This window comes from Centruroides vittatus, unplaced genomic scaffold (assembly GCF_030686945.1).
Source record: "Centruroides vittatus isolate TY-2023 unplaced genomic scaffold, ASM3068694v2 contig_1154, whole genome shotgun sequence".
In the NCBI taxonomy this organism is placed as follows: Eukaryota; Metazoa; Arthropoda; class Arachnida; order Scorpiones; family Buthidae; genus Centruroides; species Centruroides vittatus.
Genome location: NW_027120741.1, coordinates 4051215 through 4076344, shown reverse-complemented (window position 1 = coordinate 4076344; position 25130 = coordinate 4051215). Strand labels below are relative to the sequence as shown.

Below are 25130 nucleotides of genomic sequence, written 5' to 3'. Positions count from 1 at the left end.
AGTATGTTCATAATATTTATGTTTATTAATATTTGTTTCCAATTTTATGGCTTATATCGAATCTTTTTCTATTTCACATTCATTTAAATTACAGTGTTTTGCTACAGCTGAAATTTGTATATTATATTTTATTGCATTAATATGTTCTTTTTAAGAGAGAATTTATTGTACAGCACTTGTAATATAACACCAGTATCTTAATTGTTATTTCAGCTTTTTATTATAACTTATATGTGTTTTTTTATCTTGAGAGTTTAATTGAAACATCAACTCAAGAAGGAATATTTTAAAGTCCAAAATACTTTTTGGGTGTATTATATACATGTTAGTTTTAATTATTGTTGTAAAATCTCTTTGTTTTGTAAACTTAAATATATAATAAATTTTGTGTTCATATCCACTGGTGTGACAAGTCCAAACAGAAATAACTGGTTTAAGTTAGTAGAAACATTCAATGAAATTAAGGGGCAAAAAAACAATGAATATGCTTTAAAAATTAAACAATATTTAAGATAATAAATTTCTAATGTTTTTATTTGTTTTAACTCACTTGAAGATAATTTAATTAAATAAATCCTAAATGTTTAAAAAGTTTCTAAGTATGATTTAATTTGAAAATCCTTTGATATCATTATAAGTTCATAAATGTCAAATTAAGAGATTTAATATATAGTATGAAATATTATATATTTCCTAATATAAAATTTTATTCTGAATCAATTATGTTCTACTGCATCAGTTTATTATCTGAAAAAGTATTTTTAAAATTTATCATCTTTCCTGAATTTTATCTTTACTATTGTTAAACTTTATATTTTTAGCTTTAAATTAATTTCCAGCAATATTTTTAAGATAAAAATTTTGAAATATCATATAATCTATAATATAAGAATAATGGATATAACTTTTATTGTCATAGGTTTAAAAGTGGGGAACAGTTGGAACCTTCAAAACATTATACGATGGAACATGAACATAATGGAATTTTACGACTCATTATTTATCAATTAAAACCATCTGATATTGGAGAATATAGAGTTTCAGTATCAAATAAATATGGTAGTGATACTTGCACTGCTAATTTGCATTTAGCAGGTATGTAAAATGTGAAGTATGAATTTACTTAAAAACTTTTAATGAATAAAAAAAGTATCAAATTTATAAAATAAATAATGATGTAAACAGGATTTTCATACAAAACTATTAAATTTAGGTGTTGATGAATATGTACCTCATGCTGGAGCAACAGAAGGTGAAAAGCAACGAAAAACAGGTATATAATTAGAAAACAAAAATTGATAGATCTATTAAATAATATATAAAAATTGAGCAAATTTTATTTTAGAAATAATTGAATTATTATTTAATACAACCATTCTCAACCTTTTTTCAATTTTAGTCCCCTTTGAGTTTTTCTTAACTTTCATGGCTCCCTCACTTTTTCTATATTATGATTTCTGTAAACATAGTGAATAAATGTATATTTCATAAAATACAAATCTCTCATTAATAATTATCAAATGTAGATTTATTTTTCTGATTTCTTAGTGATTTACAGACGAGATTAAAAAACAAAAATAATAAACAAATAAAAATCATCAAAGTTTACTTTTTTCCTTTTGTTGAAACTGTGTCCTTTATTTTTAGTGTCTGTTTTATTTCACAATGGAGTGATTATTTAAGACATAAATAAATAAATAAGAGTCTGATTTGTTTATTTTTTTTTATACAAAAGTAATTTAGAAAAATAAAGATAAAAATAAAAATTAGGCAAATAAAAATAACCAAAAATATTAAAAACAGACTAAAAATATTTTTCATTCACATGCTTAGTTGAATGTGGATTTAGCAAAGTCATTTCATTAATGAAAACTAGAAACAGACTTGAATGATGCAGCAAAAGATTTTTGACTGTCACTGTCCAATTTGAAACCAGACTCTTGTTCTAACAATATAAAAAATTAACAAATTAATTAACACTTATAAATAATAAAAAAAATAACATTATCATACAACTTGTTTAATTTAAATGTTATCACAATATGTTCATAATTCATTTAATTTTGTATCATAAATTTAAAATTATTTTTTTTTAAATTTGAAGCATGCTTACTGTTTCATTTAAGAATGTTAAGTTATTCAATTTAGTTTAGAAGTATTCAATTTTTTGTTTTGTTTTGGAATGATTGTATTCAAACATCATTAGTCAAATAAAAAGCTTCAAACTTCTAGAAAACCTTTCAGTGTTTTTCTTTTTGAATATAACTTAAAAGTTATTTAGTCTTTTTTTAATACATTCAAAAGGGTCATAGTAGAAAAATATATTTTTTCGTTTGATTCACTAACACAAGGTGTGTTACCATTTCAACACTTGGCAGTACAGTAGAGAGTCGTTTATCCGAACCCCAGTTATCCGAATGATTTTTAGTCGGACTGTGTCATGCTGAATCGAACTTTTTTGATACTAGATTTACTTCTAAAGTATAATTTTTATGTTTTTATATTTTTCAATATATTTATTTTGTTTGTACAAAATAAAGAAATAATTTTTAATGATACAATAGATTCGATTATTATTATAAAAGTTTTTGTTAGGCTTAAAATCGACGAAAATTCAACACGAAGTGACACGCAACGGAGAAAAATTTCAACATCGGACATGTTAATATATTTTTTCGTACATAATTGGTTATCTGAAAAATCAGTTATCCGAACAACCCCAGTCCCCAATTGATTCGGATAAACGACTCTCTACTGTATTTCATTTTTATTTAGTTGATAGTGATCAACTAAATAAAGATGAAATACCACCAAGTGTTGAAATGGTAACACACCTTGTGTTAGTGAATCAAACAAATTAGGACAACACGGTTTCAGAAGATTAGAAAAATATATGTTACATTTCAATAAAAGTAAATATTTTAAATAATAGATTAAAAGTTTGGAAAAAGTACTGAGAAAATTTTAAATTAGATCATCTTTATTTATGATAAAATAAATACTATACATATTCAAGTTGTAAGCATTCTAACTTTTAAATTATTAATAAGTTTCTCGTTAATTATCATGTAGTAAATGTAGTATTTATTGAACTATTTTTTTCAGTGAATACTATATTTATTATAAATACAATATTGTAAGCTTTGTGAAAAATTGAGAATAAAAGAAGTTATAATGATCAAGTTGGTGTTTTAAAGTAAACTTTACAATCAGTAACTAGAAAAGTTATTTATTCAATGAAAATTTTTATTTTTTAAAATTAAACTTATAAAATTAAACTTATTATTTAAACAAGCTTTAATTTTTATCATATATATTTATAACTTTATTTTACAAGTAATATAAACAATAAAATTGTATAACTTACAAAATTAATAAAATTTGTAGATAAAAATGTATTTAATTAATTTTATAATTTTTCATTCTATGAAATGTTAATATAATATAAAGTCATATTAATATAAAAAATTATACTAATAGAATAATTATACTTATTAACAAAGTAAATAGTTGATTATACTATAAAATAGTTATAATAAAAATTTTTTTAAGGTCCACCAAGTCCTTTGCCAGATCCACCTTTTATAATGCGTATGACAGATACACATCTGACTCTTGGATGGCGTCCATCAGTACCATCAGTTCCCAGAGTTCCTGTTACATATGAAGTAGAAATGTGTCAAGAACCAGATGGAAAATGGAATTCTTATAGATCAGGTATAAAAATATATTAATAAAGAAATTCTAAATGTACTTATCATCAAGAATTATTGATAATAACTGAATTATATTTAATGTTTGTTTGTTAAAATTAGTTACATTATATAATAAGTTATTAATTTAGTAATAATTCATTTTTTAGTCAGAACTTACAATAAATATTTGTATTGGAATCAAAATTTATAGGGTTTTATTATTATAAAGTACTATTAGATAAATGTTAATAATAATACTGACAACAAATAATTAAGATATGTGAAATCTCATCTTTCTGTTTAGATTGACAGCTTTCCAATACAAGAAAATAGAAATTTATAATAACTCTCTCCACTTTCAAAAGAACAATTAGATTCATTTTATGGATTAAAAAGAGAGAATTTGAAAAAAATAAAAGTAAATCATAAAAAAATCTTCACAATTTCTAATATTTTAATACAGTTTGTCAAGAATTTCCAAAGTCATGACATTGTATTTATTATATAGAAAAGTAGTAAAAAACATGCCATTTGCATGTTTACAGTTCATAACTTTTGTAAAATGCAATCTTCTAAAAGTAAAAAAGTTTCCAATTACACATATCCCTAGTAATTGATTTTAGAGGAGAAAACATATAAGATTTATGAAGTAAATATAATATATATTTTTAAAATATAGTATTCTGTATATTATTAAAAGTCATCTACAATTAGCAATTAATATTGTTTTCTTCTTTTGCGTAGTTTTATAATTGCTTATCATGCAGTTTCTATATTTGTATCCAATAACTCTTTATCAACAGATTACTCTTTATCATTCTGCGTTTAACATAATGAAGATTATACAATAGTTTTGAGTTAAATAAATTTATACTCTAATTTTTTATTCTCTCATTTACTAAGGATAATATGAATGATTACTCATTTAATTTTACTCACTAGTCTAACAGCAATAAATTCATTGCTGTTAGACTAATACTTAAATGTTTATTGCTTTTAAAATATAGTATGACTGGAATATTTATAATGTATTATAAATTACATTATCCTTATGAACATTAGATATACATTATATATTCTTTTATTTTATATAGCAATTATTAAATATTTCAGAAGATAACGATATTTTTATTAAATTTTATTTATTTAATTAATGTTACATTTAAATTTAATAAATAAAATCATTATCTTAAATTTATTTTACTGAGTTTAATAAGAAACTTTTTAAATTCAATATCTGTTCATAATTATTAAAAACTGTAATTTTGATTAATATAGGACTGAAGGACTCAGTTTGTGATATTCGAGGTTTGATTCCCAATCAAGATTACAGATTCAGAATTAGGGTAGAAAACAAGCATGGAATTAGTGATCCTTCACCATATGTAAGTGCATATCGTAGCAAATTAAGACCACCAACTCCTGCAGACTATAAACCTAAAGATTATGAAATTGAACATCCTCCTCTGGATAAACATGGTAAATATGATTTTTTATTTTCTAACTTTTTAGAAGTGGTGTGTGAGATCCAAGCAAATTTGAATTAGGGGCCCCATGTACAGTTTTGACTTCAGACATTTTTTTTAGGGAAATATTTTCTTATAAAAGATTGATTTGGGATTCTTGAATTCAGTCCATTAACAAATGTTTCAACAGTCCACAAATGTCTATTTCATCTAAAACCTGAAACAGTTAAAATTGTTGTAAAAAATGAAACATTCAAAGAAGAACATCAATGGAATTCAAAAATTGAAATATGTAACAAAACATGTATGCAATTTGATTGGATGAAAAATAATCACAATGATAAGTCATATATTGTTTGCCATGCCTAGGATATTTGTTTCTCATTCTTGTGGTTGATACAAATATCGCTTTAGTCAGCCTAAAAATCTCAAGGGCTTCTATCAATTTAAGGTATTTAAGTCCAACTGAAAAAGCACCTTTACAATTGAACCTGTTTATTTAGAAATAACTTGAAGGCTTACAAAATCACTTTAAAAGTCCTTCCTCTTGGGATGATATTTGTTAAAAGTTTGGAGTAGAGGTGAGATGCAATGTCATTGATGATGATCCCTCATGAAGTTGTCAGACCCAGGTCATTGTTATTGATTGATGACTCTGGAGACATGACATGTAGCAATTGGTAAGTTGAAGATAGAGAAGATATGATATGGGTGGTAGTCAGAGTTTTCTGAAAGTTGGAATTTTTGGTTAAATTACACAAACAGACTTTTTGTATATTTCCAGCACTCACTCAATAATCTAACAAACATTTTCAGCTCAATTTGTAGGCCTGCCTCAGATTAGAAGCTTTCCAAATACAGCTTATAATCTGAATCAGTCAGAGTAGAAGCACACAAAAAAGAAGAGGTGGTTACTGCCACCATGTTTGGGAGAAGAAAATCTGCTGTGTCCTTGAAATGTGGATTTTTATAGAATTTGTCTCAATTAAGTTTTTTGATTGGTTCCAACTTCCTCTTATCACTTTCTGTATATAGCTGAAATTAGACCAGATAGAGCCATGAGAAAGATTGCTTGTTGATGTACAGTTTGACACCACATCTCGACTCCAACCAAGTAATGTTTGACAAACTTTGGAACTTTTATTCATATTTTAGCATGTTGTGTTTTCCCTCCTGACACCGAAGAATTTTAACTATTTTCATGTAACATTTTCTTTACTGCAAAAGTATTTCATTTCCTTGTTTTGTCTTTATTTCATCATTTCTATAATTGCTAGAGTCAAAGTTTGACTTCTCAGTCAGACACTTGTTAAAATTTCAACATGTGAACTTAGTCTTACTTGGAATCTCACATATGTTAGGATAATTATGAAGTATGTACTTGTTTGTAGTGAAAGGGAAATTGATGTGATTATGTGATCTATCAAACAGAGAGCATACACTGGAGGGAATTAATGTGTGACATTGAGTAACAGGAATTTAAAATATGTAGTGTTAGAATCAGTGTTGCATCTTTTGTTACAATAGATTTTTGTATCCTGATGATACTGTATGTTAAAAGACCCAAAAGTACTCAGGATTAAGAAAGACATTTTGTATGTTCTCCAAAAGAGGAGAGAATAACTGTTAAACTAGATGTTATTAAATAAATTATTTTTTGTTATCAAGAAAGTTATATTCTTATTATGTTTAAACTAAAAATGGCAAATAAATATTGAAAATTGCCATATTACACAAATTTAGATATCAAAAATAAAGAAAACTTAAAAATGGTTGTCTATATTTATAAAGTTCCTGTAATAATATGATTAGTTTAACTGTATATAATTGACTAAAATATATTTTTTTATTTAACAAATTTTCAGCTGCTGCTCCTAGATTCCTTCGTCAAGAAGAAGAAGTAATGTATGGCATTCGAGGACAGCCAGTAAGAATTGAATTTTGGGTTTATGGTCATCCACAGCCTGAAATTTCCTGGCTTTTTAATGGTGTTCAGGTAAAACATCTATTTAGAAACATTGAATTTCAAGTATTGAGTTTATTTCCTGGTTTGTATTAATAATAATGAACTAATTAATTTAAAAGATGTAGTCCAGGTTTAATATTGTAACACATTAATATAATATAATAAAACTTTGTAATAAATAATTGAATTTATTATTCTGTAATATATTTTTATAAACTATTTAAAAACAGTTAATTAATAATATTAACTATATGACAGTTATTTGAATTTATTTTATATTATTTTATAATGACACTTTTAAGTTTTGTAATTTTGTGTTAAATTGTTGAAATTATTTCCGTTTAACAATATGAGAAATTTTATATTATTATTATTAATGTGTGGGGAAGTACTCGATCTTTAGAGTATTCCCGTGCAGGAACAAAACAAAAAGAAACTTCAAAGAAATAAATCACACGCTCTATGACTCCAATGCAAGGAACTTAAAGTTTATTTTAGTCCTTCCAATCACTACTCTGTCCCTTCGCTATAACAGACACTAAAACAAAAGAAACAACACACACAAAAAAAAAACAATCTTGCGACTCTATTGTCTACACGTCTTCTCTCCATTCTTTCTTCCGAAAAAAAAAAAAAAAGGTTTCTTCTTCCGTTGAGCATGCGCGATCTCCCTCTCTCTTTTTTTTTTTCTGAAAACGCAGCCCATCCTTTCTTTACCCTGCAGCCCACACAAGGATCACGCAATAGAACACGTGATCTTTGGACCACATATCTCCCCTCCTCCCATTAACTTTTACAACAGGAAGCTTTTACGCTATGATGGCCTGTCCCTGCTTTACACCGTGAACCACCCAAGGGGTTGGTTACGAACCGGTTAGACAACAGAACACGTGGTCTTCAGACCTCATATCTCCCCTCCTCCCATTAACTTTTACAACAGGAAGCTTTTACGCTATGAGGGCCTGTCCCTCCTTTACACCGTGAACCACCCAAGGGGTTGGTTACGAACCAGTTAGGCAACAGAACACGTGGTCTTCAGACCTCATATCTCCCCTCCTCCCATTAACTTTTACAACAGGAAGCTTTTACGCTATGAGGGCCTGTCCCTGCTTTACACCGTGAACCACCCAAGGGGTTGGTTACGAACCAGTTAGGCAACAGAACACGTGGTCTTCAGACCTCATATCTCCCCTCTTCCCATTAACTTTTACAACAGGAAGCTTTTACGCTATGAGGGCCTGTCCCTGCTTTACACCGTGAACCACCCAAGGGGTTGGTTACGAACCAGTTAGGCAACAGAATACGTGGTCTTCAGACCTCATATCTCCCCTCCTCCCATTAACTTTTACAACAGGAAGCTTTTACGCTATGAGGGCCTGTCCCTGCTTTACACCGTGAACCACCCAAGGGGTTGGTTACGAACCAGTTAGGCAACAGAACACGTGGTCTTCAGACCTCATATCTCCCCTCCTCCCATTAACTTTTACAACAGGAAGCTTTTACGTTATGAGGGCCTGTTCTTCCTTTACACCGTGAACCACCCAAGGGGTTGGTTACGAACCAGTTAGGCAACAGAACACGTGGTCTTCAGATTGTACACAAATGTATTTAAAAGTAAATAACATTAAGCAAACATTTTGAATTATTTTATTTAGCATGATTTTATCTTCAATTGTCATTTGTATAACAAAATGACCACGGACATAAGTTATCCAATTGGTTATGTCATGTAAGACTGTTCAAACTAACTAATGAAAATAAATAAAAAGTAACAGTTTGTGTAACATCTACATTGCTATTTATTAGACAGATGCAATTTTATATAACTCTTCATAAAGTATAATTTCATCAGACTAAATGCTAAAAGTTTAAATCTGTCTAGCTTGTAAACAGAAAAAAAATATTATGTAACAATCCCTTGATAGGATTGTTTAATAGTGAGCTATATATCTGACCTTAATTCCAATAGGTTTAACTTACAGTAAAGTCTGCTGTAGATGGGGAAACAATAGCTTAATTTTAATTACCTGTAAAAATCATGATGGTCTTTAACTGGATTCTAATCTAGCTTCTTTCTGAAAAATACCTTACTATTATAATAATAATAATATATAGATAATAATAAATATATAATAAATATAGATAGCTATTACCAATACAACCTTGTCTGTGGTATGTTTTTTTAAAGCATAAATTTGTTCATATGTGATAGAGAAATAGAAGAGTAAAATGTCAAAATATGAAAATGTGTTTGCTCATCTACAATTCTTGATGAGATGACTATGCACTATTGGTAACATCATGTGAGAACTAAAAAACATAATCCAGCTAAATTTTGTGACTTGCAGAGGAATACACAAATGCACACATCTCAACTTCTCTTTCTTAGCTCAATTTACTTATACGTTGTCTTACAAGTTTGTATCACACTATTCTAGTGAGTTATTTTACTTGATGAAAGTGTTTTATCGATAATTATAAATCAGTTCTAGAAAAAATCAATTAGAAATATAAAATAAACAAATTATTTAAAAGATCATAAGATAATATGAAAAATTCATCATTTTAAAGATTAGAAATATATATTATTATATATTCTTCATTCATGCTTAGACGACAGATAACATTGAGAGAAATGTTAAATGTTTAAAGTAATTTTAAAGTATGAAATTGCATTTAAAGAACTGTGTGAAGTAAATTAACTTTCAGGAAAATATCTGGAATTTCAGATTATTTGACATGAATTGATACTCTGCACTAGCCAGGCACACTTTGTAACTGTAGATTGTATTACTATATCATTTACAAGAGAAAGATTTAAAGCAAAGACTGTCATAATTTTTTGATTATATATACTGAAATTGTTAGCTGATTTTTCTGTTATATGAAAATCATTCAGGTTAAATATCATAATTCAGTTTTTTAAATTATTATTTGATCCGAATATTTTAATTAATTTGTTAATTAATATAAAAATTATATATATTTGTCCTTTTAGAAATTAATTATAAACATAATTTACAGTTTATATCTCACATCTTCCTTTTAAACAAACATAAATTTACATTCTTCTCTATGATAGATTGTGCATCATTCTTAAATCCTTTATTCATATAATGAAAAAATAACCAAATGTCAGATATATATTCATCTCTTTTCTCCCAAAAATCTGTTATTTTAAAAATAATATCTAATTTACATTTTTAAAATAAAAGGACTGACATTTTACAGTATAATTTATGTTAGATGCTTTTGGAAATCATAAACTAATGAATTAATAAACATAACAAAATAAATTATATATATGATTTTATTATAGTTTATAAGAATGATTGAATAGTATCATCATTTCTTATTACTTTAGATCTATATTCACTATTTTTATTTTAATGTTTGTAGTTTTCAGCTTTCTTCTTCCACTTAATTCTTCTTTTTCTTGGATCACTCCTTCCTTCTATCAACTTTTTGGCCTTTCTCTTGATGTTTTTTAAAGCATTTCTTCATGATTATTTGTGATATTTTTTCTCTGTCCATTCTTTTTTAATATGATCAAATCACCTCTCTCTTTTCTCTTCAATAATATACTCTGTTCCTCTCACTCATTTTCCTCTGTCCCATCATTTCTCATTTTATATTTTTTATACACCATATGCACTTTTAAGAAATTTTATCTCCATAGTCCTTATTACTTTCTTTCCATTTCCCTATAGTCTAAGTTTCTGTACTGTATGTTACTACAGGTGCATTGTATTTTTATACAATATTCTCTTGCCCTTAACAGGTAATTCCTTTCTACATAATAAATCCTTGGCACACCAATGAAAACTCTCTCCTTGTTAGCTTCTTTTAACTATATCTTTCCCAATTCTTCTCCTTCCCAATTGAAATAATAAACATAATATTAAAATATAAATTTCCATTTTTATCACCAGATAGTGTACATTGTTACATTATAAAAAATTTCTTAATACATGTTTATCTTCATTTAAAATGAGCAGTTCAAAATAATGATGATATAAATTTGAGCCTTGAATCTTGAACTTTAAACTTCTTCCTGATATAAAGTACAAGGAACAATTCAACTGAATGTAATAATCTATTATATTATCCTTAATATTATGATATAATGAAATACAATGTGAAGGATTCTTACTCACAATTATTAATGTTGATCTTTGGTTTGACAACAGATGACAGCAGATTTTATCTTTAATTATCCTACACTTGTCTGATTATACAGTAATTCACACAATATTGTGTTTTAAATTATATTAAAATAATAACTCATTCAAAAGAGATAAGAACAAATATGAAAAAATTATTAATTAATTAGGTATTTGCAAATATATCAGATTATTAAATATTTACATTGAAAAGTGATAAAAGTAATTCAGATTATATTTTTAATGCTAATATAACTATTATTAATAATATATAACAATAAATGCATATAAATTTAAAATAAAAGCAAAAACAATTTAATTAATTAAATTTTATTTATAGAATTAAAAATAAAATAGTGTTTTAAAATATAATATTTAAATTATTTCTAAATATGGAAATTTTTGGAAATTTTTTATAAATTTTTTCTCTTCGAATTTTTTTTATTTATTTATAAATTAAATGTTAAAAACTTAAATTTTTGTTTAATACAGAACTAACAACTATATTCATACTAATTAAAATTAAACTAAAATAAAATTCTAATATGATATTATAAAAATAAAAATACAGTATTTTTAATCTTCATAAATTAATAAAGTATGATTAATCAAATTAATAAATTGTTAGAATTTCAAGGTAATTAGAAGTTATAAAATAATTTAGATAATTTAGTTATCAAATGTTAGTTTTCATAATGCTGTAAACTAAAATAAATTTGAAAACATTACTAAAGGAAATAAACTGATGTTTAAATTTACAGTTAAAATACTAAACTATATTCTAATTATATAATAGTATTAATACTATGTAAATAATATTATAGTAAAAGATTCTTAAATGTTTTAATATACATATTATATTAGACTTTAAAATTACTTAAATGCAACACTAATTATAATAAAAGACTTATTGATTTGATTAATATTTTTAGTATAATGTATGCCTAACTTTTCTGTAACTTTTACATGAACCGATGTAAAAATCTAATATTTGATCAATATCTTTTAATTGAACAAATATATTAACTAGATTATAATTATTTTATTTTTGTTTGCACTTATGTAGGCCTATTTTGTAGTATTTCAAACATGATATTAAATGCTGTGAATAGTAGATATTGTATTTTAGTTTTTCTTCATTACTCTAGTTTATAGTAATATTGATAAATGTCATGTATATTTAATTTTTAGTGCATAGATATCAGTTTAGTGCATTGATACTAATGGAAAAATGAATATAGAGAAATTAATAGTTGTAAGCTTCTTGCCTCTAAAATATTAATTTAATAATTATCTCATTTAACCAGATGGTAGAGATATGAGGCTTATCAAACTGCAATGGAGCCTAAATAATCAAGATCACATTGAGAAAAGACTTATTAGTGGAATGCATTTCAGTCCTCAAGGGACCCTCCTCAGCCACAACTATATAAATATAGATATCTGCAATATTTAACATAATAGTAACAGGTTATATGGTTACACTGTAACTGTTCATACTTCCATTTAATTACAATTTCTCTATCATGTTTAGTTGTTATTTTTGGCCTACTTGATTGTTTTGCTGGGTTTATGATGATTTCATTGTCTTCATATATTAGTTTCAAATATTTTGAAAGAGGTGATTATGATATATTTAAATCTTTGACATCAATATCTTTTATTGATTTACTCAATTGCCTTTTTTTCAGAAATCTTAATTTTTTATTCCTTTGTTAGCTGCTTAGATTTGCCCATAATGGAGTAATAACCATGATAGCAAGTGTTCATCAAAAAATTTTTAAACAAAATACATAAAGCAATTTGTATATTACAGTAGACCCCTTGTAACACAGTAGATACATTCTGAGTTATATGAATCCATGTTGTACAAGTCACTTAGATTTTACAAATACATGAGCCATTCACAGCCCAAAGCAATTAACTTACGTGCTATATTTAAAATAACTTTCTTTAGTAATCAGGCTTAAGGCACTACACGATGACAATTTTCATGGCCGTTGAATAATAATTGTTTTATTTTTCACAAGAAAACTCAACTTTTCCACCTAAACTGTCCGTATATACGTGTGCCGCTGGACAGCAGTCATCCAATCATCATCCTCGCTATGCTGGTAGCTCTCAAGTAGGTCTGCTGCTGTCCACTTTCGGTCCAGATTCGAACAATCCTGTTGAGACACGAGTCACCATGACAATCTGTCTCATTCTTTTACTGTGTTATACAAGCCTTTTTTATCATGTTATACAAACACGATCACAATTTTTCTGCCGTGTTATACAAATCCGTCTTATATGAACCCCATGTTATAGGGGGTCTACTGTATTGAGTTATTGAGTTTCTAAATTTATGAAATAGATTTTGCCACTTACTAAATTTATGAAACAAGTATGATTTATATAATAAATATTTTTATTTTTATAATTAAAATAAATGTTTTGAATTAAAACTTTTGATGCATTTTGTAACTTATTTATTTGTTTAATCAAGGAAATAAATATAAAGTTAGATTTCTGTATGTATAAATAGTATTTTGCTTGTAATTACCAATACAGTGGAACCTTGCTTAACAAGCATAATTCGTTCCAGAATCTTATTCGTAATGTGAAACACTCATTAAGTGAAACAATTTTTCTCATATAAATTAATGTAAAATACGATAATGCATTACACGCTGAAAAAATACTCAAATATTTTACGTATAATGTTTATTCAAAGAAAATTATACAATATACATTGTTAAAGAGCATGAATCATCATCATCTTTTGTTCTAGCATGGAATGAACCAACCTGAAATGCAAATTCGATTTGCAGAAAACAAAAAGAAAATTGAAATTTAATTTGGAATTGGTCATTAAATTTAATATGAGATGGCAGCATAACTGCCTACCTCTAGTCAAATTATTTACTTTCAAATATTTGATTATAGCCTTTACATAGCCCAAGAATTTGGCATATCATTTGGCGTGTTTATTGTATAACAGGCTAACGTTGTGTTCAGACATATTACATATAAACACCAACAAGTTTGGAAAAATGTGTGATTATAAATGACACTAAGATGCTAGCGGAACGAGTGCCAAACACAGTCTGATGTAGCATGCGCACAATCTAGAACTTCCCCTCTCCTCATCACTCATTATGCAAAACATTGCTCATTAATCAAGTCACTTTTTACAATTTGTTTTGCTTGTTATGCGAATTACTCGTAATGAGAGGTGCTCATTAAGCAAGGTTCCACTGTAGTATAATTTTAATGACAAAGTTTCTAAACTTTTGAAAAAGAGTTGTATAATAGATCTATATTTAATCAGAATTTTATAACTTTTCTGTAATATTTAAAATTCAAATTGTAAATATAATAATGGGATATTTTATACTAAAAATACTTAAAATAAATATATTTTTCTTTTTACTGTTACCTATGATAATTATTATAAATAATAATAAATACCTAACTAACTAATTGTAAATGTATTTATATAGAATTATAAATTATAGATATTAATTTCACAATCATAGAAATTAACTGTTAGATATATTTAAATAACTAATCCATGTATATGTTTATATAATCTTGTTAGTTAAATGTTTGAAATGTAATTTCTAAAATTATATAATTTATTAATTCAATGTTCTTATTCACATATATTAACAGCAATTTTTCAATTAATTTTGTGATTCAATTTTGAGTTTTTATCAAATTTTTGCAAAACAATTTAAATATGATTGCAATCATTATACAAAATTTTACATATAATTAATTTAAAAGATCTGATAGATTAAAAAAAGTAACTGTTTTCTTGGGAATATTTGATATATTTAAATTTCTTTATTTTGAAATGTATATTTTTTTACTAAAAATTCCCATTTGTAAGATCTATTGCAAAACAAGTAAACATGTATAATAAATACATAAAAGTGAGAAGAGATATATCCAAAAATCTAGATTAATCTTTTTACTTTAGATACATGAAAAACAAATATGCAGTACTAACACTTGAGTGTGAAGGTACAAGACAGAGTGTTTTTTACTTGCAGATAAATTACTTTTGAGACCATTCCAATTTTTTATATCCTCAGATAAAAACAATAAAATTACAAAGATGAAGAACAAGAACAGATTTAAAATTTAAACTCTCTAAGTTTATGTAGACTGAACATAATGGTGAAAACATTTGAAATACTTTAAATGTGCGTATGTCACATTTGCATATCCGTAAGTCCACATATATGAAACAAATTAATAACAAACACCAGTAGAATAATTAAATAAACTATATTCTTCATGCTGATAATTATATATGAAATAAACAAAAGTCTTTCAACATTAATGATGATGAAATTTAGTGCTTTAATGTTAATAGAGTTATCACTTTTGCAATATTAAAAACAAATACTTTCAATGTTGCATAGACATCTTCCTCAGGTAAATTAGAATATTTTAAACATATCATTGTAAAATTAGATTGGCACAATTAAATTTGTAAATATCAAAAATTTGAATGTAAATATTAATTGAAAGACATTGAAAATATAGCGATTTTTAAAACTGGATAAAAGAATGATAAAAATAATAAATAAATTCCAAAAAATTAGGAATAAAATGTAAGTGATGGCACTTGTGAATAGAAATAAAAACAATGATAAAAATATATATATAAGGTATAGTACTAATCATTTAAAAGCTTAAATAGTGTGTGTGATTCATATGTTTGGGATTTCTAAAGTAGTGTTACATAGTTCTAATGCAGAAATATATAATTATTTCCAAATGAAGAGAGATTTACACTCAATGCATTGTTTGAGTAAAGATGTTTTGGCCCGTGAAGATATAAGATCAGGATTTAATACATTTTTGGATAATTCTGTAATACATGTTTGTTGTTCACAATCTCTCTCTGATATTCCATCAACATGAAAGTTTTCTGTTTGTAGTCCCTATGTAATGTAGCCTTGAGTTTGTACTTGATTGCTGTAAACAGGTCATATAAACACCTGATTTCTTTAATGTCATAATATTATCTCTGTCATTACAAAGTAATCTATGTAATAGTGGCTGAGGCTTGATTGGGAAGAGAAGACCATGTTTTTTAAAAACTCTTGTGATTTGTAATGTGATTGGACCTAAATATAGAATGGATGATCTTGCAAATGTTAATTTTTCATTCTTATTGAGTAGTGTGTGGGAGAGAAGAGGGATCGATACACATGATTTTTGATGTATTTGAATTTAGTGTATTTGTTTTCTGAACAGCAGTAGATATTATCTGCAGTTCTTTATATTATGGACATAGTCTATGCCTGCCTGCTGACTGTATCACCTCTAAAGATAAATAAAATCAGAAAATAACATCTCAATATTTATTATGTAATAATTATTATATAATTTATTATATATGATAAAAATTTTATCTAATCATGTATAATAAATCATGTTAAAGATGTGAATCTAATTTTATTTAATTATAAAGATTGATAAGGAATATAACTATATCAATAAATTGAATTTAAATTTTGAGGAAAGATTATTACATAAATTTATTTTTTTAGAAATGCACAATAATTTAAAAGAATTTCATCATTTTAGTTATTAAAATATTTTTAAAATAATCTAAGTTTTGAAACACATTCATTTATTTATTATTCACATTATTCATAAATATTGATAATTATATGACAATTGATTCATTATAATTCTTTCAAATATACAAATACAAATTCCGGAATGTAGTAATCTGTTACTTTTAATTTGCAAAATACGATTTGATGAATTAAGGAATTTTATCATAAGATTTATGCTGTTTTGTGGTAGATTAATATGAAAGTCAATGCTAAAGTCACAATAAATAATTTCTCTCAGGATTAAAAATTTCAATTTTCAGTTATCTTCATAGTATTTCAATTCATTTTCAAAGACTGATATTCATTAATCCACTGAAAATACTTTTTAATAAGAATTCCTAAACCGCCATTTCAGAAGTTTCTTCAAAATATTTAAAATTAATCATAAAACATCATATAGGCCTATATTTTAAAAATAAATATTAAAATTAACATGACAAGAAAATTATTAAAACTTTAAAGGTTTGGTTTTCTTTCTCTTATAATTTTAATTACATGACTTTTTCCTATTTTTGATTTACTTAATTATCATAATTATGTAATATTTGAAAATGGAATTTTATGAAAGTTTCTCCTTTTTTAGCTTTCATCTGTAAGATAAATTTGACAGCATTATACATAATTTATCATTTTCAATGTCTTTTTCAAAATTCAGATATATTTTGTGTTTTGTGTAATATCTATACTACAATAGAAACTCTATAATTCATCATGTCTGGGACTTAGGGGGTGATGAATTATGGAAATTGATGAATTATAAAAAATTCTAGGAACAATACAGTCAAACCTGTTTTTATGCGGGGGATAGGGACCGCATTAAAAAAAACGCATAAAAAAAAATCTCACGAAACTTCACGAATGGCTGTAAATAATAGTTTTCGCAACACAATTAAAAAATATTTTTTTTATGCGGTCAACAGGGACCGCATAAAAGAAGTTTCACATAGAAAATAACTCAAAACCGTACGAAATAGAATTTATTGACAACAGATGTCAGCACTTGACTGCATCGTCTCGTCTATCGTCTGTTTTACATATTTTTGTCCAGTTGGTGTTTTGTTGACTTAAAAAATAAATTATTTCATTTTTCGCATATTCATGCAATAATATTACTATAATAAGTGCATTTATGCTATAATAAGTTTATTTAGCTATAATAAGTCAACGTAAGACATGACGAATCGCACGAGACTAGTCGCCAACTATACCGCACAAATTAAAAATTTGCATTAAAAAAATCGCACAAATAAAAATCGCACATAAAAAGAGCGCATAAAAACAGGTTTGACTGTAATTAAAACACATTTTGAAATACTTTTATAGTTTTAATTAACACAATATGTAACTTATAATCTATTTTTTACAAAAACTTTTGGAAAACATTTTATAAAAGCTAAGAATATAACTTAAAAAAATACTTTACTTACTTAAATCTTGCTAGAATGTTAAAAAAATTGTTCTTTTGTCTTTATATGTGTGTACGGTACGTATTACATTTTAAAAACTGTGTGATTTTTTAAACTATCTTTTAGCTTGAACAACACTTTAAATACTTTTTCAGCAAGACTTTCATGTGTCAGATTTAACAAGAAGATTCAAACTTTCTTGTTAAACCTGGCACAGACTTATATAAAAGAAGTTGAAAACATTTGTTTAAATTGATTTATTTAAATAAATGTCTTGCTGAATCTTGCTTGCAAATCAGTCTTGCTGAAAAAGTATTTAAGATGTTCAAAATAAATGTGTTTTAGCTTACAGAGAAGTGTTTTTTATGAACTATTTTTTTTGCATCTGTTTGTGATTGCTAAGTTGCAAACATATTGCATTGTGATTAACTTTGGAATTTTTGCCTCATTTTGCTGTTTGTACCATTCAATGCATTTTAATAACATTTCCTCAGCTTCTTTGCAATTAAAATGTCAAAAATTACATTATGTCATCATCATCTTTATCCAGTTCTTCAGTGTTTACATTCTTGTTTGTTACTTGTTCTATTATTTCATTGTTGTTCAACATTTTGTATTCGAAATCTGAGCTATCCATATTTAGCCAGTCATTTACATCACCCTATTCTATTTGAAAAGTGTTGTTACATATTCAAGAAACATCATATAGCAATTGTTTGTTTACATTGCTGTTACTTTCATTAAGTGTATTTGATGGCCAAATTTTGTTCCAACTTTAAGACAATATTTCATTTGGAACATTATTCCATCCTATGGCAGTGTTGAAAATTGCATGTTTAGTGTTGTATTGTTTCCAAAATTCATCCAAATCATATCCATATTACAAGAAATGTTAAACAAATATTTTTCAGTAGCAATGCTTCAGATTTTCAATCACTTTCTGATTAGAGAGATCTGTCTGAATCAGAGAGGTTGTGTTGGAAGGAAGAAAGATGCATTTTATATCTTCATCAACTTCTAAGTCATTCAATGGATGTGTTGCAGAATTGTTCATTTTGCCTTTTGGAAACTTCTTTTGCCATAAGTTTTTTACTGATATCTCAGACTTAGTGAGCACTTGATAATAATTCAAAAATTTGAAGTAGAATTGTACTCACTTTCTTTAAAGTTATGGTTATGCAAATAGATTCTATATTTAAAATATCAAAAAGTGACAGAGATATTTAAAATAAAATATGTACTTATTTATGGTAAGTTTTGCAAGTACAATAAAAAAAACTTGATAATTTGTCACTTGCTAATTCATGTTCTATAATAAGTCATCTTAAAAAAATGTTATTATTTTTAGATGCTTTTAGACAGAAAATGACAAACTTCCATTAACAATGGTTGGGAAAGCTAAGAAACCAAAATCTCTAAAAAATTTTAATAGAAAATTATTGCCTGTTGATTATTACACCCAAAAAATGCATGGATGGATCAAGAAATTTTTACAGCCTGGGTTTGTAATGTGTTTGTAGTTCAAGTGAAAATTTTATTTTAAATCTAAAAATTTACTAGAAAAAGCACTTTTAATTATCAGTTTAATTATCTGCTAACATTTCAAAATTCTGTATTATTTGAAAAATTCATTGTGATATAATTTTGAATAGCATATATATAAATATCCATTTCATTTTTAAAAATACTTATTCAAATCCAGATGTACTTTATCTGAGATTTATTCACAAGTGTTTCCTGTATTTTTAGCTGATCATAGTTTTATTTGGATTTCTTATGCCAATAGTTTTCATTATATAACTATATTTTTTTGTTGATCAGGTCCCCTTTTTAATACAGGAGGACCCTTTTTGAGTTACCTCCCCTTTTTTAATAAATGGGAGGCTAACTCAAAAACTAAAAATATTCAAATAATTAATAAGGAGTATGAGTTTTTCCCTTCTATTACTATGTGTAGACTATGGCAATTGTATTGTAGATGGTCTATAAACTATATTTGCCATCATAAATGTTTTTAAAAACAATGTTTTGAAGTTTGATCGTTTCATTATTGGTTTCTGTGAATTTTTTAAAAAACCTAAAGATTTTGGCTTTTTTTAAAGCCTATATCAATAAGAGTTCTTTGTGTGATAAGTTACTGGAAAAAAGCCAAAAATATTTTGGGTTTTTTAAAAAATTGAACAAATAAATTTTAATTTTTTTTTGTGTCAGTGGGTAGGGCTTAAGCCCCTGTAGCTCTTCTTGGATCTGCCCATCTCTTAATTAGAGCTTCTAATAAATAAATAAACAAAAACTATATTCTCTGCAACCCTAGCATTTTTAAGTTTAGAACTCATCTTTGAAATAAATTCAAAAGAATAAAATTTTATTCTTTTGAATATATTTTGAAATTTAAATCATTATTCATTCATATGCCTCTGTGGCCTTATTTTATTCAATTTGTTATATAAATGTCTACTAGAACAGATTGTATTATTAGGACTTACTGTACTGGTGTTCCATTTTTGCAATTGACGAAAACTTATTCAGAAAAAATAAATGATCTTTATTGTTCACCTGCTATTTCACCTGAATTTGTTACTAACAATAAAGATTGTTTGTTTTTTCTAAATAAGTTTTCCTCAATTGCAGAAACGGAACACCAGTACAGTCAGTAAGTCCTAATAATACGATTGTCCTAGTAGACATTTATATAATAATGCCATTATTTTTTTGGAAATTAATTTTCTGTCTCTGAAGATGAATTGTAAAGCTCAAAAAGTGCTAAGATTGCAAAGTACATGTTTATATTTATTAGAAACTTCAATAAAGCAGAAGTATTGTTCATTCATGAGAAAAACTTAGGGTTTATGATTGAATTTCAATTTAGAATGTTCATATAGATATTTTGCAATTTGATAGAGCAATGAAATTTTTTTATTACTAATGAAACTCATATTTCTTATTTTGTAAATTATAAAAATGTTAACAATTAATTTCTGTTATAAATCATCAAATTCCTAATCATGTTTTTGTTTCTTAAAACAAAAACATGATTAGGAAATGAAAGAGTTGTACAAATAAACTTTTTATAAAATGAAATTATCATTTTTTTTAATCAACATCTTATTTTATATTTAGTTAAAGAAAAAATTATGATCCTAACTTAAGATTTCTTAAATATGAAACTATATAACTATAAAAAAAACATTAAAAATAATTATTTTTTTTTTGATTTATTTACTTTGAGTCATTATTAATATAATATAATATACAAATATATATACAATAATTATTTATACATATACATTCATTTTCTGTACATTATTACCAAAACTACAGTAATTGTAATTATGTAGAAAAAACCAAACTCTTCAAACCTGTTACCGGTGCATTCTCTTACTTGTACACAACTGCAACCGACTTAAATATCTTCTTACAAACATTTTCTAACCACAACGACAGTTCTTCCTCAGGTAATTTTTGATCTCTGATGGAATGCAGAACTTGGAACAAGAAATTCAAACATTAGAACCTTCGAATGCATGCCTCCCATTTACGTCTTTCTCCGTCATGATCTGCATTCCATTAGAGATTCAAAAATTACCTGAGGAAGAACCACCATTAGAAAACGTTTGTAAGAAGATATTTAAGTTGGTTGCAGTTGTGTACAAGTAGGAGAACGCACCGCTAACAGGTTTGAAGAGTTTGGTTAATATTCTCTAGTGTTGAGACAATGAAGTATGTAGAAAAAGTTTATATAAATGTAGTAAATTGATTTTATTGTTTAAAATTTAGAAATTTTTATCTGCTTATATAATAATTTTGTTCTTATGATTTATATTTAATAAATACTGGAAGTTTTACTAATATAATAAATTGCATACATTGGAAAATAAAGCTGTTTGGTAATTCAAAAATGTAAATCTTATACTTCTCATAATTAAATTATTATGAAGTAATATAAAGAATTTGAAATTGCACAAAAAAAATTTCATAAAATGGATATTTTTACTGCTGTTTTTTTGTGTAAATAAGTTTTACCTATTGCATTTCTCCTTAATTCTTAACATTTCAAAGATTAAGAATTTTGACAAAAACATTTGAGTTGAAGCAATTGTGGAAAACTTGTTCCTTCTCAAATGTTTTTGTCAAAATTCTTAACTTTTCAAATAGATTTTGTTAGTTAAACAGTTGATTTCGAAGAAACTCCATTTTTGTCTAATGTCATTATTTGCATAGTCCACTTTAGAAAGAAGCACTCTTAAGTATTAAATACATAAATGGAGTTAAAAGCATTTAAGATATATACAGAAAGCCATTTCAAGTGCTTTGAGTTCAAAGATTTGTTTTTGGTAAAGCTAGAAACAAAGAAACTTTCACTAATATTTTGGAAATGTCTTAATAAAATTTTGAGAAGTATAAGACTTTCAATTCATACTAGTTTAGTAGATTTTACTTAATTAATTTGCACTATTTCATTTTTGGCATTTCTCATAATTATAAAATGTATATAAGCAAATTTCAAAAATTAAGGAATATTCAATATTTTATTATTTTGAACTTTAAGTAAATTTTAATTCTTATAAATTTGTTTCATATTATTAAAATTTATTTTTAACAACTATCAAAACTTTTTTTTTTATCGTCGTTAAAATTTCTTCAATATAATTCAAAATAACTGTTTTAAAATCTTTTATAAGAAATTTCCAAGATTTCCATAAATTATATAAAATTTATAATTTACAAAAATTCATAAACATTATTTTTATATTTCAACTTATTATTTTTTATAACAATACTTGATAATTGTTTAAAAATTAAAATTAAATTTTAAGATTTCATTTTTTTTATTTAAACATATTTTTTAAAAAATAGATTAATATAATAAAAATATTGGAAACTTGAATTATTTCTAAAAAATAAATTAAAATTTAAAAAATAATTAAATAACTTTATGTACTTATATCATTTTTAATAAAAAAAGTTATTTAAATTAAATAACGGTTTTTTCCCAACAAAATTTGATGTCGTGTAAAAAATAAAACAAATATTAAGTGACAAATTCAATTTATACAACATAAAATTAATATAATTTAAAAAATAATTGAGTTAAATTGATCAATAAATGAATTATGTACGTACATTAATAGAGTTTATTGCTAATATTTGAAAAGGTAAATTAAATAATTTAATTACAAATATTACTTTTACTGAAATGAGTTTCCCCAATGAGAAAATCTGTATTAAGCTTTTTCTTATCAATTTAATTATCAAATATTTTCTTATTGGAAAAATATATCAATACTAATGTTATAACATTATATAATTAAATTATAAATTTACTAATTTTTCTGTAAGAACTAATACTAATCTATATCAATGCTTGTCTTGTCAAACACCTTTAATCATGAATTGTTTTCTAATAGTCATAGATGTGTTTTGGGCTCATTTATCCCCTCATCAGTACAGAAGGTATAAATGATCCCGAAACTCGTCCATGGCTATTAGACGGCAATTAGTGGAATAAAAGCGTTTGACAAGGAATGCAGTGATATGGACTAATATTAGTTTTTATAGTAAAATTAGTAAATTGAGTGCTAAGGACTGATGATTTGAATAAATTATAAATTTAAAATAAACTTCTATGTGATACATTTAAAATCATTGTAATTTCCTGTAAATATCCTTGTTTTCAACTATAGCTGAGACTCATTTGGAATTCTATAACTTGGAATTTCTTATGATTTGGTAAAAAAAAATTTTAAATCTGAATTATTATGAAAATGCTACAACATAAAAATAACATTGTAGTCTAGGGTAGTTTTGCTTTTGATTATTTAGTTGCCTTTACCTTATTATTTTGCAAAGTGTAGGCAAGTAATAAATTTGCTATTAATTTTATTTTTATATATCTTTACTAAATTTGTTTCTTATAAAATACTTATATTAATTATATAGTAATGAGGAGTAAATAAAAATCAATCAAGAAATGCTTTGACAGAATTGGTAAAAACATTGTAAAAACTTCTTTAGTGTTTTTAGATGAATAAATATTCGTTAAATATGTATGTATATTTTGTGATATCAATTTGAATGCATTTTTATTAATAGAATTTTGAACATTTAAAAAGAGTGAAATATATTAAAACTATAGAAATATAAAAATAAATAAGTTAAAAATAATTATAACGTTTATTATTTTTTATATAAAGAAATTTGATTATAAATGTAGGAATTTTAAATAATTAAAATTTTAAATTTAAATTTATGCATTTACTTTATTTATATTATTTTATCAGTTGAAAAGAATTTTCAATATTCAAAATAATTATCAAAGCGATGGAGTCAGATTATATTCTTTAAATTTACTTGTTAAAAGTATACGGAAAATTGCGAATTAATTTCGTTTTAACTTTTTATTAACTTTAAGATTTTTTAAGTTCATTTTTATAAATGTTTTGAGAAAAATTTTTTAGTTATATTTGAGATCCATAAGTCGGAATAGAAAGGAAATAATTTTCTGTATACTTTTAACAAGTAAATTTAAAGAATTTTCAATAGTTTTTGACTGATTCAATAGTTCTAGTTTTATTCTATATTGACATAAACAAAGTTAGCTCTTAAATCAGGTTAAAAATATTCCTAAATGCCAAAATTTACTCTTTATGTGTATCTATAAAAACTATTTAAGATATTATCCAAATACTTCTTTATACACCTTAAAAAAAGTTAATATTTTGAAATATTCAAATATTATGTATGATGTAATGTAATTTTTACTGATGTTTCTTCTATTAAAATTTATTAAACTCTCAAATTATATTGCAT

The 25130-nt window shown here is 25.3% G+C and overlaps 1 protein-coding gene across 2 annotated transcripts in view; it reads left to right on the top strand.

Moving 5' to 3' along the window:
- Positions 1–919: 919 nt before the first annotated feature.
- The window catches only part of LOC136979055 (obscurin-like), a gene marked incomplete at its 5' end in the record, with an annotated part of 71823 nt that continues 47612 nt past the window's right edge, over positions 920–25130 (top strand). For both annotated transcript variants that reach the window (XM_067274964.1, XM_067274955.1), the window contains 5 exon segments: positions 920–1095; positions 1214–1273; positions 3553–3717; positions 4974–5174; positions 7027–7157. In XM_067274964.1, coding sequence (XP_067131065.1) covers positions 920–1095; positions 1214–1273; positions 3553–3717; positions 4974–5174; positions 7027–7157 — 733 coding nt within the window.